This window comes from Sitophilus oryzae, unplaced genomic scaffold (genome assembly GCF_002938485.1).
Source record: "Sitophilus oryzae breed Bouriz unplaced genomic scaffold, Soryzae_2.0 scaffold_801_pilon_pilon, whole genome shotgun sequence".
Classification (NCBI taxonomy): Eukaryota; Metazoa; Arthropoda; class Insecta; order Coleoptera; family Curculionidae; genus Sitophilus; species Sitophilus oryzae.
This window is the reverse complement of record NW_022147419.1, coordinates 647,476-662,345: the sequence shown is the minus strand read 5'-3', so window position 1 is coordinate 662,345 and position 14,870 is coordinate 647,476. Positions and strand designations below refer to the sequence as shown.

General features: G+C 34.2%; 1 protein-coding gene across 1 annotated transcript; it reads right to left on the bottom strand.

Annotated features, from left to right (window-relative positions):
- Positions 1–4,284: 4,284 nt before the first annotated feature.
- LOC115888535 lies at positions 4,285–14,395 on the bottom strand. Its single transcript, XM_030908282.1, has 8 exons — positions 14,253–14,395; positions 14,059–14,195; positions 13,872–14,001; positions 7,668–8,042; positions 5,268–5,528; positions 5,128–5,211; positions 4,559–4,648; positions 4,285–4,418 (listed from the first exon to the last, which is right to left on the bottom strand). The coding sequence occupies exons 1-8, from the start codon at positions 14,323–14,325 to the stop codon at positions 4,378–4,380; spliced, it is 1,191 nt and encodes a 396-aa protein (XP_030764142.1). The 5' UTR covers positions 14,326–14,395; the 3' UTR covers positions 4,285–4,377.
- Positions 14,396–14,870: the final 475 nt, after the last annotated feature.

Sequence of the window (14,870 nt, the reverse complement as noted above, 5' to 3'; positions counted from 1 at the left end):
AAAAAACTATTTAAAATATTTAAATTCAACTATTCGAGAAGACTTTAGTTTTTAAAACAGATACATCTACAAAAACCGTTGACAATATAACCGTTATTTTAACAGAACGTCAACGGTTTTTGTAGACGTATCTGTTTTAAAAACTAAAGTCTTCTCGAATAGTTGAATTTAAATATTTTAAATAGTTTTTTCTTTATTCTTTGTATTTTTTTGCTTCCGACGACGGAAAGAATTACACTTTCCGAAACGTTAAGCATTTTTGTGTTCGTTAGGCAAATTTGTATATCTGTAATCCTAACTTCTGACAAGTAGTTTCCGTTTGGGATTAATGCAGAAGTGTTTACAAAAAATAACTATTTTATTTTGTAGATTTTCTTGCAGTGGCGAAATACCCATATAGGATTTTTTGGAGAAATATATTCAGGCTGTCTCATTTTCATGCGTTTTATGGGGTTTCTCGTTTATGAGTAGAGATACAAAGATGCGGTTTTCACATCACTGTACTACTTCTTAATGAAACTAAGGATGCTACACACAAATTTGTCCTAGCACTCTTCGTTCCTGAATTTCAAGGAGAATTTGAAATTGCATTTTCCGACTTCTCTCTATCTTGGCTATCTATAAAATCATAAGATAATATATAAATCAAATATATTATCTTATATATTTTATTTATAAAAAGAAATAATTTATGGGGCAAGCCTACAGCAAGATTAGCCATGAGACATGACTAAAACATGACTACCCGTAGACACTCAGTGTTTCTGCATTCCGGCTTCATCAATACGGGAGGAATCAGCAACGATGAACTAATGATCTTGAAAAATGAAAAAGGGGAAGCAAACGAGGCACAAGGTACCATTTGCAGCCTGGTATTTTATTTGTATATAAAATACTCCGTACCGTTTAGAAATACCTTTTTAGAAATTAAAAAAAAAACCATGAAAATATGGTTGAAGTCCTAAAAAGTTGGTAATAAAATTTCGTTTTCATACTTTGATAGATTGTTATCAGAATTGCAAGCTCACAGAATACTTAAGTCTTTTTTTTATTTAAATCATTTTAATGATTCAAGTCATATTTCGAAAGCTGACTTAACCCTTTCGACACGACTTTTAGGTATTGAATATTTTTCGGTTTTTACTGTTCAAATTAATTGTTTAATCACTAGGAACATATCTAGCCTTTTGTTATATTTTATTTTCATTTTTTAAATTTCGGGACAAATGTGACCCTGCAGTATACTAATGTCGGACATGTTTGTCCCAGCCACACACTGTACATACTGCAGGGATAATTATATCCCGCATTACAACACTGCAGAGACAAATATATCCCGCATTATAACACTGTGGGACAAATACATCCCAGCTCCCAGCAACACTTTTTTTCATGTAACTATCATACAAAACTTATTAGTCGAGTAAAAACGATATAAAAATGTGTCAAAATATTTTTTGGAGGTATAACTACATGCTATCTATACAGGATTATCAGTTAGGGCTTTGTGCATGTGAAATGATTAATTACGACCTTTTTGGAGGGGTCAGAAATTTTTTATTACGGAAAATGTCAAAAATCTGTCATAAATGTATAACCATGTTTTTTTACCTTTCCTACGCGATAACTCCTAAACTAATCAACTTATTCACATACTCTTTTTTTTAATCGATTGGGAACACCTAGGCGGTGATAGCTGAGGTAATTAAAGTTCCATAATGAGCGTATTTTTTTTGGAAAATGGATTAAACTTCAAACATTAACTTTATTGTATCATGGTTTTCGGTAAGCGAGAAACTTTTTTATTTGAAGGAATTTTTACATAGTATCTGCGTATGAAGTAAAGAAAAAATATTGAAAAAGTTTTTAAAACTTGTAACAACCTTCTATTACTAATAGTTTTATAGTTATCCTAAATTAGATATATAGAATAGGCCGCGCGCGAGACCGATCGGCGCGGCGCTCGGGCCTATATAACCGCTCCGAGACTCGATTTTATTTAGTGGCACGCATGTGGCACGGCGGACGCGAAGTTCCGTAAGCCTATTTCTGATTATGTGTATTGTACCTGCAGTTTGAAATTTAGTAAATTCTGTACGTTATAAATTATTTAGTTATGGACTGTTTAGCAGAAAAACTATAAACGAAAATGATAAGTTTTTTATTAAAAATCCTACTATACGAGACCTAAAAACTATCATAAATGCTGCGGAAAAAAAGCAAGATGTCTATGTATTTATTAAAGTTTATAACCGCTTATGACCATCAAAAATCGTACATTTCTATTACTACATTATTATTTATTAAAGTTTATTTTTATTAAGGCCGACTCTGACGACTTGTGTACTTGTACAAACATTTGATAGTGGGATATACTTGCCATGATGGTGTGAGTGGAGTGGTTCCTCGTGCAATTATTTGTCACTCGCCATTTTATATATACTTTATTTTGTACGGAAACCTTTCTCGATATGACGATTTATTGGCATATGATGCTAAATACCACAACGTTTGTTTATATAAATAGTCCCAAACAAATCGAGGCTAAATTAACAACATTTTTAATTAAGAAAGCATACTATACATTGGATGAATTTTTCACTGACTTAGATAAGCATTTTTATAATATCTCTTCCCGCTTTTATTGTTTGTGAAAAAAATTTTGTGCTGTTTTCTTGGGTGCTTTTTTTAAATAATTATAGTTTTTGTGTTATAGATAGCATTTATAGCATATTTCACATGTAGGTACTTTAATTTCTAATTCTATGTTAAAATTACTTTTAGTAAAGTTTTACGCATTTTAATTGAAAGTATATTTATTTTTTGTAAATATTTATTTAATATTAAATGCGATATACATACTTATGCATATATTTTTATTTAACTGTAGTCATATAATGTAAGTATTATTGTTTTTTAGGCTTAAGTTAATTCAATTTTAACAATTTCCCATGCTTATTAGGCTTTGTAACAATACTTTGTTATAGTTAGAGATCAAATAAATATTATCTAGCCTAACATCCTTCATTAAAATCTATAACGTTGGATAGAAAAGTACCTAAAAAAAGATTCGAAGAAGAGAAAAATCTAAAAAAGAATCTAGCATGACAAGTAGTAAGTAATCTAGCATGCAAGTAAAGTAGCTTTCTTAAACTGGACTGATTTTAACAACACTTTAGTTGACAACGAAATTTTTGTGTCCAAAATATTATACTTGCCATTTATAAACAATCCACCTACCGAATGTGATACCATATACCATATACTTCGATGGTGAGATTAGTAGATTTATTAGCTCAAACTTTAAAACAAAATATTTATATAACAGCACACTTGGTCATTTATTCAAAAGCTCGCGAAATATTACAGAATAATCCTAAATTATTACATGGGAAATTAACATTTATGCTGGGCGGAATGCACCTTAATCTGGCGTTTTTTGTCAGTATTGAGTATATTCTTGGAGATGGAGGCCTTTTTTCCATTTTTACGGAAACAGATAATACATCGAAAATACATGTAAAATGATGTAGAATAAAAAATAATATTCCAGGGCTAGTCGAGGACTAACTTTAGTTGCCGATGCTCTTTTTAGGCTTTTGTTTAAATCTTTATGTAAGTGGTATAAAGAGCAAAAGCAGAAAACAAAAATGATAACACCTACATATACAGGGTGTTTCAAAACAAATGCGAAAAACGTTAGGGGGTGATTCCTTCTTCAAAATAAAGGGTAGTTTGCTTTATAAACGTTGGGTCAAAAGTCAACCATTAGGGAGATATCGCGGTACAAAAATGGCGGAAAAATAATGTTTTTATTTTTTATCTTGAAAACGAAAAGAGATAGACTAATGAAATTTTATGGAAGCATTACTGTTATGAAAACACACTTTCAGATAATTTTTTTACTTTTTTAAAATGAGTGGAAGGGGTTGAAATAAACTACCCCTATCGGCCCTATCATTCTTGTTAACGAAATTTAAAGAAGTATCTTATCAAACACATGCAAATGCTTTAATTTGGATAGTTTAGTTTGTTTAGAAACTTTTTTACCTCTTGTGTTTTTTTGATAAAACTCACCGATTGGAAATTAAAAAATAAAATGTAAAGCATTACATGTCAGGACAAAAAACATTTTTAGATTAAGAATCTAGTGATAATAACGATAATAATAATCATCTAGATGAGAGAATAAGAATGGAAATATTCCGGCAACATGTCATGGTACAATCGATAGAATCGTGAAAAAAAAAATAATGTTCCATTTTCAATCCAAAGCACTTATCATTACTCTTTAAAAGATATATATTTTAAATATACAGATATAAGTAATTATCTAAATTAGTTAGGATATTACAAATACTTTTACATCTTTTCAGATTACTGTGTTAAACTATTTTCAGCTTGTAGATCTTCGAAACCTAAAATAAAATTAATAGTTAAAGTGAAAATTCATATTGGCAGAAAAATATTAAATGCAATAACAAGAATATGAGATAAAAAATAAATATTATAGTACTGTGTGACGGGACATCCAATTGTTTATTATTAAAGATTGTACCTGAACCATTTTCAAGCCCTAAAATTTTCTGTATTGTTAATGGTAGATCGTATAGCACGTTACATTCCGATAAAATATCGCATTTTGGACCTTAAACAGACATAGTATTATAGCTCCTGTAGATAAATGACAGTAGATGATGTTTATAATTTCAAAATAAATCTTAATTGGGATTTTAGTGTAGATATAGAGTAATACAATAAGGGGGCTAACAAACCAGCAAATCCAAGAAGGCGGCCGGCGGTTCCTGTCAACTGTCATGCTGAGGTGTAGGTGGGCTGTTTAAAATCGGCCCTCTCTGAAACAGACCTTCTCTGAAGCAGAACCAGTTTGACCATTTTGGATTTATTGGTCTGATGGCACTATTGTTATACTGTTATACTATTATAAAAAAAATTGAATGGATGGAGTGTTTATAATATTTTTGTTTTGTCTCGAGAACTCAATATGTGTCTAAAGCTTTAAAAGAATCGGTTTAGTAGAAGTAAATGGAAAATGGTTTGCAAATTTTGAAATCGACAAGACAAATAAGAAGATGTAAGTATAATAAAATCTCATTCAAGTCATACCTCTAGCATAAACAGGTATTGTTTCCGGATGCTCCTGTTCTTCAGCTGCCGACTCTTCTTTATTTTCATTTTCTATACATGATCCTAACGACATAAAGTTATATCAAATATTATAGATACTATTTTTCTCATTCCGTCACCTGTAACAATAATCAAAGTATCCTCCGCGTTAGTGTTTTCCATAACGTGTTTCACACTTTGAATCATCGGACTGTGTTTATTTTTTATCCCGTGCAAATGACCACCAAACACTACCATCAGAAAATTTGCTTCGGGAGTATCTTGAAGCGTCGTCAGTGTTGATTTGACAGTTTCAAATAGACCGGGGTCTTCCTTTTCTTTACCCAGGTTGCCTATATCGATGAAATCGTCTTCGTCTTCACTCAAACGATTCTTTATCTCTGAAACAACTCACTCTACTAAATACTTTAATGGTTATATTATTTATAGTCGGTCCTCAAGGATTCTTTATAAAATAGGAAATTCTCTTCTTTTGAAAGCTCGATTCAATCAAGAACATGTGGAATTCTTTCATTGGCAGCAAAGTGATTTCGTTTGCGTCAAATTATTTAAAATTATCCAGTCACCCCAGCTAGTGGTGTTATTTTAGTAATTACTTTTATTACAATTACTTATTAATAAGTTAAAAAATTGGCGCCGGGAGGCACGTATAGCCGCCCATACTAAAATATGTTAATATCTCGAAAACTGCGACTTTGACTGATTTTGATGTTATTACAAATTTTGTTGCAAATATTATTCCTAATCTTAATTTGAAAACCGCGTTTCGCTAGCTACTGTAATTTTGGAATTACGATTTTTTTAAATTTTTAACCCCCTCCCATACCCCCTTACCAACCCCCCACCCCCACCAAAAACTAATGGCCAGATTCTCGGGTGCCAGAGTATTCTTGTGCCAAATTTGGTTAAAATCGGTTCAGCGGTTTTTGAGTTATCGTGTTACAGACGGACAGACAGACAGACAGACACCATGAAAATATTTTGTATTTAGGTCATTTATGACCCAAATAACTCATTTTGAGTGAAATTAAAAAAACTTTTTTTTTGCCGATCCTAATAGCCTCCCATACCTATTGGTATGGTCGGCTAAAAAGCGTATGTCCAGAAATTGGCGAGCAAAGACCGCAGAATAAGATTTAGCATTCAAGATTACCTTAAGTATGGAAGTCACATTGAAAATATATTCTAATAAATAACAACACTGGAAATAATCTAAGAAATACTTATTTTAAAGGCTTTAGAAGCGGTTTCAGCACGATTGATCATATACATACACTAAGAGAAACTATCAAGCGAACAAAAGAATACGAGTTTCCACTAGCCATAGCCTTTATAGACTTTGAGAAGGCTTTCGAACAATAACATTTCAAAATTGCCTTTTTCGCTAAGGCAATAATAGAAGCCCTAACGAAACAAGGTATTGACAGGCCTTATATGGAAACTCTTGCCAATATATACAAAGAAGCTAAAGCTAGAGTAATGATATATAAAATAACCCCAGTGTTCCCAACTGGCAAAGTAGTATGACAGGGAGACGCGATATCCCCAAAGCTGTTTACAGCAACACTAGAAGAAGTCTTCCGTCAAGTAGACTGGACTAACAAAGGATTAAAAATAGATGGAGAATATCTAAGATTTGCTGATGACATAGTCCTAATTGCCAATAAAAATAGTCCTGAAGAACTACAAACACAAATTAACAAACTAAATGCAGCCAGCAATAAAGTAGGTCTCAAAATGAATTTAGCAAAAACTAAAGTAATGTACTAGACTGTAACGAACTAGTGGACAGAAGAGACATTCCTATAAATAACAAAAAACTGGAAATAATAAAAGAATTTATATATACATTTGGGACAACATACACAGCTCGGGATCTCTACTATCAGAAATCAACCGAAGAATTAAGTTAGCATGGAGTACTTATGGAAGAAGCTCAATCATATGGAAATCTAGAATGCCACTTTATTTAAAGAAGAAAACATTCGACCAATGTGTACTAACAGTGATGACCTATGCAAGCAAAACTTGGACACTTAAAACGGACATCATAAGAAAACTGCAGGTCGTACAATGCTCAATGGAACGAAATATGCTGGGAATAACCAAGAAAGACCGTAAAAGAATAGAGTGGAAACGACAAAAGACCCAGGTAAAACAAGTCATCCACAGAGTTAAATCCCTCAAGTGGCAATGAGCAGGACACCTGGCAAGAAAGACGGACAACAGACGGACCACAAAAATTACAGCATGTTACTCACGAGGAATTAAGAGTCCTAGAAGAAGACCGAACCTGAGATGGGACCATGATATTAGGAAATTAGTAGGGACAACTTGGGCCCGCATAGTCAAGAATAGACAACAATGGGTCCAACTACAAAGAGAGTATCTAAATATGTGCGGGAGGCTACACCATAATTGGAAAAAGTTGAAAAAGCTGAAAATGATGATGATGATGATAGAAGTCACAATTAATTGAGGACCGACTATAAATAACATTATTTTTTTCTAGCACTTACTATCTTCAAACATCTTTCCCAAAAACGAATACCTCACGTGTTTCATAACATCCAACACATCCCATTTAGGTTTCTTTTTATGATGGCCCTCGTAAGGTACGTTCACATCTTCCTCAGTCTCCCTTTTTTTGACCTTTCTTTTAACTCTGATTTGGAACACTTCGGTATGTTTAGGAGTGGTAATAATAGTCCTTTTATTATTTTCATTGTTAGGTTGTATAATAGTGTTCTTAGAAGGTTGTTCGTAGTGCAATATTGGCAAAGCTCGCTTAACTTTTGGTGTTTCTGATTCGAACACTACGTTGGATGGATGGTATGGAGCCTCTGGTTCTTGAATGTCGTTGGATATTTCAGTACTGGATACTGCAGCAATGGCTGTAGATATAACATTTTATGTTAGAGGAACCGTAGCTACTACTATTCTTTTAATTATCAAAATAGTTAAATGTTTTGGTAAAATATATTTTACTCGACACTATATATTTATTTGACAATTTAATGATGGATAATCACAATAAAGTAAAACCTAATTATATCTTAAAACCTTAGTATCACCTAGTAGATATTGATGTTAATGTATTTTTTTATGATAAAATCTATTTTAATATAGTCTCCAAGACACAGGTATTTATATTATATTGTACAACGAACTAGTAGACAGAAAATACATTCTAATAAATAACACAATAATATAAAATAATAGGCCAGACATAGTATTGATCGATAAAGTCAATAAGATGGCGTCTATAATTGAGATGGGTATTCTCCTCTATCATAAGATCCAAAAAGTAGAGCAGGAAAAATCTGTTAAATACCAAACCTTGCTTTCGAACTAAAACGTTTGTGGAATCTAAATTCTGTGAAGATTGTGCCTGTAGTAATTTCCGTTCAAGGTGTTGCCACGAAAAGATTAATTTTAAGATTAATTATGAGAAAACTAATCTGGAAGCGATATATTTGACAAAAGGCCTCTCATTATTAATTCCATGTCACATAGTTGGAAAGTTTCTATCGCTGTAGAATTGTTCGGTTGGAGTGAATTCTCCTCAACAATTTTGACACTTACCGATAAAAATCGAGAAACAGCAACAACAACAAGAAATAATAGAAGAATATATTATAGGTATAAAGCCGGCTACAGACGGCATGGCAAGCCATGGCCAGCGTTTCAGCAAACGTTTGTAGAAGCGTTGGTCTTTGCTTTATATTCGCGCACCGACGACCGTACACATTACATATTTTATCTTTGCCAGTCTTTTCGAGGCAAGTGAAGGCGAACGTTGTACAAGGGTACAAAAATAACACAAGAAATGGAGTTCGACTGCGATGATGAAGTAATAGCAGCGTCTGCTCTACTTTTAACTTCATCTGCATTACTTCTGTCAAAAATCCCAATTCTCTTCTCATTCTCGCAATTCTCTTCTCATTCGACAAACTTCTTCAAGGGATACCATAAACTATTCAAACAAATTAGAATTTTATTGTCATTTAAACTCAAGCTCTCTTGGACTAACATATGTCGTGTGTACGGCGATCAAGCCCACTGGCGAGTTTCAACAAGTCCCTTTGATGTGTGTCGAAAATACCGCTTCATAGGCGAACCCTTTATGATAAAATCTATTTTAATATAGTCTCTAAGACACAGGTATTTATATTATATTGTACAACGAACTAGTAGACAGAAAATACATTCTAATAAATAACACAATAATATAAAATAATAGGCCAGACATAGTATTGATCGATAAAGTCAATAAGATGGCGTCTATAATTGAGATGGGTATTCTCCTCTATCATAAGATCCAAAAAGTAGAGCAGGAAAAATCTGTTAAATACCAAAACCTTGCTTTCGAACTAAAATGTTTGTGGAATCTAAATTCTGTGAAGATTGTGCCTGTAGTAATTTCCGTTCAAGGTGTTGCCACGAAAAGATTAATTTTAAGATTAATTATGAGAAAACTAATCTGGAAGCGATATATTTGACAAAAGGCCTCTCATTATTAATTCCATGTCACATAGTTGGAAAGTTTCTATCGCTGTAGAATTGTTCGGTTGGAGTGAATTCTCCCTCAACAATTTTGACACTTACCGATAAAAATCGAGAAACAGCAACAACAACAAGAAATAATAGAAGAATATATTATAGGTATAAAGCCGGTTACAGACGGCATGGCAAGCCATGGCCAGCGTTTCAGCAAACGTTTGTAGAAGCGTTGGTCTTTGCTTTATATTCGCGCACCGACGACCGTACACATTACATATTTTATCTTTGCCAGTCTTTTCGAGGCAAGTGAAGGCGAACGTTGTACAAGGGTACAAAAATAACACAAGAAATGGAGTTCGACTGCGATGATGAAGTAATAGCAGCGTCTGCTCTACTTTTAACTTCATCTGCATTACTTCTGTCAAAAATCCCAATTCTCTTCTCATTCTCGCAATTCTCTTCTCATTCGACAAACTTCTTCAAGGGATACCATAAACTATTCAAACAAATTAGAATTTTATTGTCATTTAAACTCAAGCTCTCTTGGACTAACATATGTCGTGTGTACGGCGATCAAGCCCACTGGCGAGTTTCAACAAGTCCCTTTGATGTGTGTCGAAAATACCGCTTCATAGGCGAACCCTTTATGATAAAATCTATTTTAATATAGTCTCTAAGACACAGGTATTTATATTATATTGTACAACGAACTAGTAGACAGAAAATACATTCTAATAAATAACACAATAATATAAAATAATAGGCCAGACATAGTATTGATCGATAAAGTCAATAAGATGGCGTCTATAATTGAGATGGGTATTCTCCTCTATCATAAGATCCAAAAAGTAGAGCAGGAAAAATCTGTTAAATACCAAAACCTTGCTTTCGAACTAAAACGTTTGTGGAATCTAAATTCTGTGAAGATTGTGCCTGTAGTAATTTCCGTTCAAGGTGTTGCCACGAAAAGATTAATTTTAAGATTAATTATGAGAAAACTAATCTGGAAGCGATATATTTGACAAAAGGCCTCTCATTATTAATTCCATGTCACATAGTTGGAAAGTTTCTATCGCTGTAGAATTGTTCGGTTGGAGTGAATTCTCCCTCAACAATTTTGACACTTACCGATAAAAATCGAGAAACAGCAACAACAACAAGAAATAATAGAAGAATATATTATAGGTATAAAGCCGGTTACAGACGGCATGGCAAGCCATGGCCAGCGTTTCAGCAAACGTTTGTAGAAGCGTTGGTCTTTGCTTTATATTCGCGCACCGACGACCGTACACATTACATATTTTATCTTTGCCAGTCTTTTCGAGGCAAGTGAAGGCGAACGTTGTACAAGGGTACAAAAATAACACAAGAAATGGAGTTCGACTGCGATGATGAAGTAATAGCAGCGTCTGCTCTACTTTTAACTTCATCTGCATTACTTCTGTCAAAAATCCCAATTCTCTTCTCATTCTCGCAATTCTCTTCTCATTCGACAAACTTCTTCAAGGGATACCATAAACTATTCAAACAAATTAGAATTTTATTGTCATTTAAACTCAAGCTCTCTTGGACTAACATATGTCGTGTGTACGGCGATCAAGCCCACTGGCGAGTTTCAACAAGTCCCTTTGATGTGTGTCGAAAATACCGCTTCATAGGCGAACCCTTTATGATAAAATCTATTTTAATATAGTCTCTAAGACACAGGTATTTATATTATATTGTACAACGAACTAGTAGACAGAAAATACATTCTAATAAATAACACAATAATATAAAATAATAGGCCAGACATAGTATTGATCGATAAAGTCAATAAGATGGCGTCTATAATTGAGATGGGTATTCTCCTCTATCATAAGATCCAAAAAGTAGAGCAGGAAAATCTGTTAAATACCAAAACCTTGCTTTCGAACTAAAATGTTTGTGGAATCTAAATTCTGTGAAGATTGTGCCTGTAGTAATTTCCGTTCAAGGTGTTGCCACGAAAAGATTAATTTTAAGATTAATTATGAGAAAACTAATCTGGAAGCGATATATTTGACAAAAGGCCTCTCATTATTAATTCCATGTCACATAGTTGGAAAGTTTCTATCGCTGTAGAATTGTTCGGTTGGAGTGAATTCTCCCTCAACAATTTTGACACTTACCGATAAAAATCGAGAAACAGCAACAACAACAAGAAATAATAGAAGAATATATTATAGGTATAAAGCCGGCTACAGACGGCATGGCAAGCCATGGCCAGCGTTTCAGCAAACGTTTGTAGAAGCGTTGGTCTTTGCTTTATATTCGCGCACCGACGACCGTACACATTACATATTTTATCTTTGCCAGTCTTTTCGAGGCAAGTGAAGGCGAACGTTGTACAAGGGTACAAAAATAACACAAGAAATGGAGTTCGACTGCGATGATGAAGTAATAGCAGCGTCTGCTCTACTTTTAACTTCATCTGCATTACTTCTGTCAAAAATCCCAATTCTCTTCTCATTCTCGCAATTCTCTTCTCATTCGACAAACTTCTTCAAGGGATACCATAAACTATTCAAACAAATTAGAATTTTATTGTCATTTAAACTCAAGCTCTCTTGGACTAACATATGTCGTGTGTACGGCGATCAAGCCCACTGGCGAGTTTCAACAAGTCCCTTTGATGTGTGTCGAAAATACCGCTTCATAGGCGAACCCTGGCCAGCGCCAACCTTGCCTCTGCTTTGCCATATGTTTTGCATACACACGATGCGCCAACGTTGAAACGAGCGGACACTGGCCAAGGCTTGCCATGCCGTCTGTAGCCGCTTTAATAGGTACAACTAATACACAGCTCAGGATCTACTAGAAATCAACAGAAGAATTAAGTTAGCATGGAGTACATATCTGGAAGAAATTCAATCATATTCAAATCTATAAAGTCAGTTTATCTAAAGAAGAAAAAATTTGACCAATGTGTACTATCGCAGCCATGACCTATGCATGAGAAACCTGGACATTTAAAATGGACTTTATAAGGAAACTGTAGGTCGCACAAAGCTCAATGGAAAGAAATATGCTGGGGAGAACCAAGAAAGACCGTAAAAATAGACTGGATACGACAAAATTTCAGGTAATAGATGCCTTTTACAGAATCAAATCCCCCAAGTGGCAATGGGTTGGACACCTGGCAAGAAGACGGACAACAGATGGATCACAGAAATCACAGCATGGTACCCACGATGAATTAAGAGACCTAGAAGACCAGACCTTTATATTTTATACCTAATAATTACAAATATATTATCTAAACATGTAAGGAAGGCTATCTATACCATAGCTGGAAATGGTTGAATAAGCTGAAAATTATGATGATGATTATATTGTTAATCGGAAACAAGAAATAGCCATCTTATCTGATAGTCAAGCAGCGTTAAAGGCGATCAACTCAGTATCAATCAATTCGAAATTGGTCAAAGAATGCATAGAGAAGCTGAATAAATTAGGCAAAGAAAACAAAGTCCTCCTACACTGGGTGCCTGCTCACCAAGGGATAGAAGGCAATGAAAAAGCAAATAATCTAGCTAGGAAAGCAGCGAACACTCCACTAACTGAACCAGAACCGTTCTGCTTTCCAAGTGGTAACCAACTCAAGGCGGAACTCAAGAACTTGGAAGATTCCATCCGCAACCTGGAATGGAAATTTTCCAATGGTCTAAGACACTCGAAGAAGTTTCTGAGGGCTTATGATCAAGAAAAATCACAGATCTTCCTGGGTCTGAGTAAGAACAATCTTCGGATTGTCACGGGGTTTGTAACAGGACACTGTCTCCTCAATGAACACCTCAGTAGATTGAAACTAAGAAGAAACGACGAATGCAGATTCTGTGGGGAAGATGGGGAAACACCAGTACACCTCATCACTGAGTGCGCCGAGACGACAACCATTCGTGCCATGAATTTTGGTACGACTGATATTGGAGATGGAGAACTACCCTCTATAAAACCTTCCCAGATACTGGCTTTCGTCAAAGCCCTGGGACTGTATGATGAGTTATGATTCAAGAAAGGGGGACACAATGGATCTGTAAGGTCGAAGTGATTAACCCCCCTCCCACTCATTCTAAATTCTAAAATTCTAAATTGTTAATATCAAAAATTTATCTACACATCTAGAAATGGTGTCCCATTTTAAAGACATATTTATATGATTGTACTTATTTTATATTTAATAATAAAACATAGAATACCTGTTTTCATCTTTAAAACTGAATGACAATAATGAGTTAAAGTCATCAAGCTTTCTTTTAGAAGATCTTTGCATAATTTTGATGTTTCTTCTGTTTTCTCTGCTTCAGTAGCTTCGCCATGACAATTATGCTAAAATACTTCATTGAAATAGTTTTTCTTAGAGTTTGGATTATCTAAAATTATTACCTTGACTCTGGCAACTTTATGGAAATTTAGGAAGTCCATTGAATCCTTCTGAAGACATGACAACTTCGTGGCGGCATTTGCAAAAAAGACGACAACGTTTATGTTGTGGTGTGGTTTACTGTTTGTTTCAAGCAATTCTAGAAGTAAGGGTTACACTATTTTTGTAGGTTTCTAAGTAAGTGTAAGAGAAATACCTTGAGATAATAGTGCATTCGGTTGGGATAATACTAAGAGAAGAGATAAAAAGAATGATTTTTCTAGAAACATACTTCATGAAAATGTGATTGTGTCAATGTCAGCAAATGCATGTCAGCCAATGCATCGTAGGATATTGTTAAATGCTTTAAATACGAAGACTAAGGAAGGAGCATAATGCTATCCATCTTTGAATAAGAAGACTAAGGAAGGAGCGTATCAAAAATCTTCCATCGCGAAGGGGCCTCAAATATGGCCGACTTAAATTCCGGTTTATCAGTGCCGTTCTAATTTTATTTAAAAAATGTAAAACTATGATATAGGGTAGACGTGGGGTAGACTCAATATATTTGTTTTAATTTTACGTTCTGAATAAATGTTTGTAGCAAAATAAAAACACTAAATCACCACAATACACCAAAACACTTTTACTTTTACACTGGACGCGCGTTTCGCTAACCATGTTAGCATCATCAGCAGATGATTATAAACTCACTTTATTCTAAGATTATCACTTATTCTTAGATTCAGTTTATAATCATCTGCTGATGATGCTAACAGGGTTAGCGAAACGCGCGTCCAGTGTAAAAGTAAAAGTGTTTTGGTGTATTGTGGTG

Coding starts and splice junctions, on each gene's coding strand:
- LOC115888535 (XM_030908282.1), bottom strand. CDS start 14,325: ATGTTTCTAGAAAAATCATTCTTTTTATCTCTTCTCTTAGTATTATCC. Junction 8,043..13,871: donor AGTTTTAAAGATGAAAACAG/GTATTCTATGTT, acceptor TTATATCTACAG/CCATTGCTGCAGTATCCAGT. Junction 5,212..5,267: donor TACTTTGATTATTGTTACAG/GTGACGGAATGA, acceptor TTATGTCGTTAG/GATCATGTATAGAAAATGAA.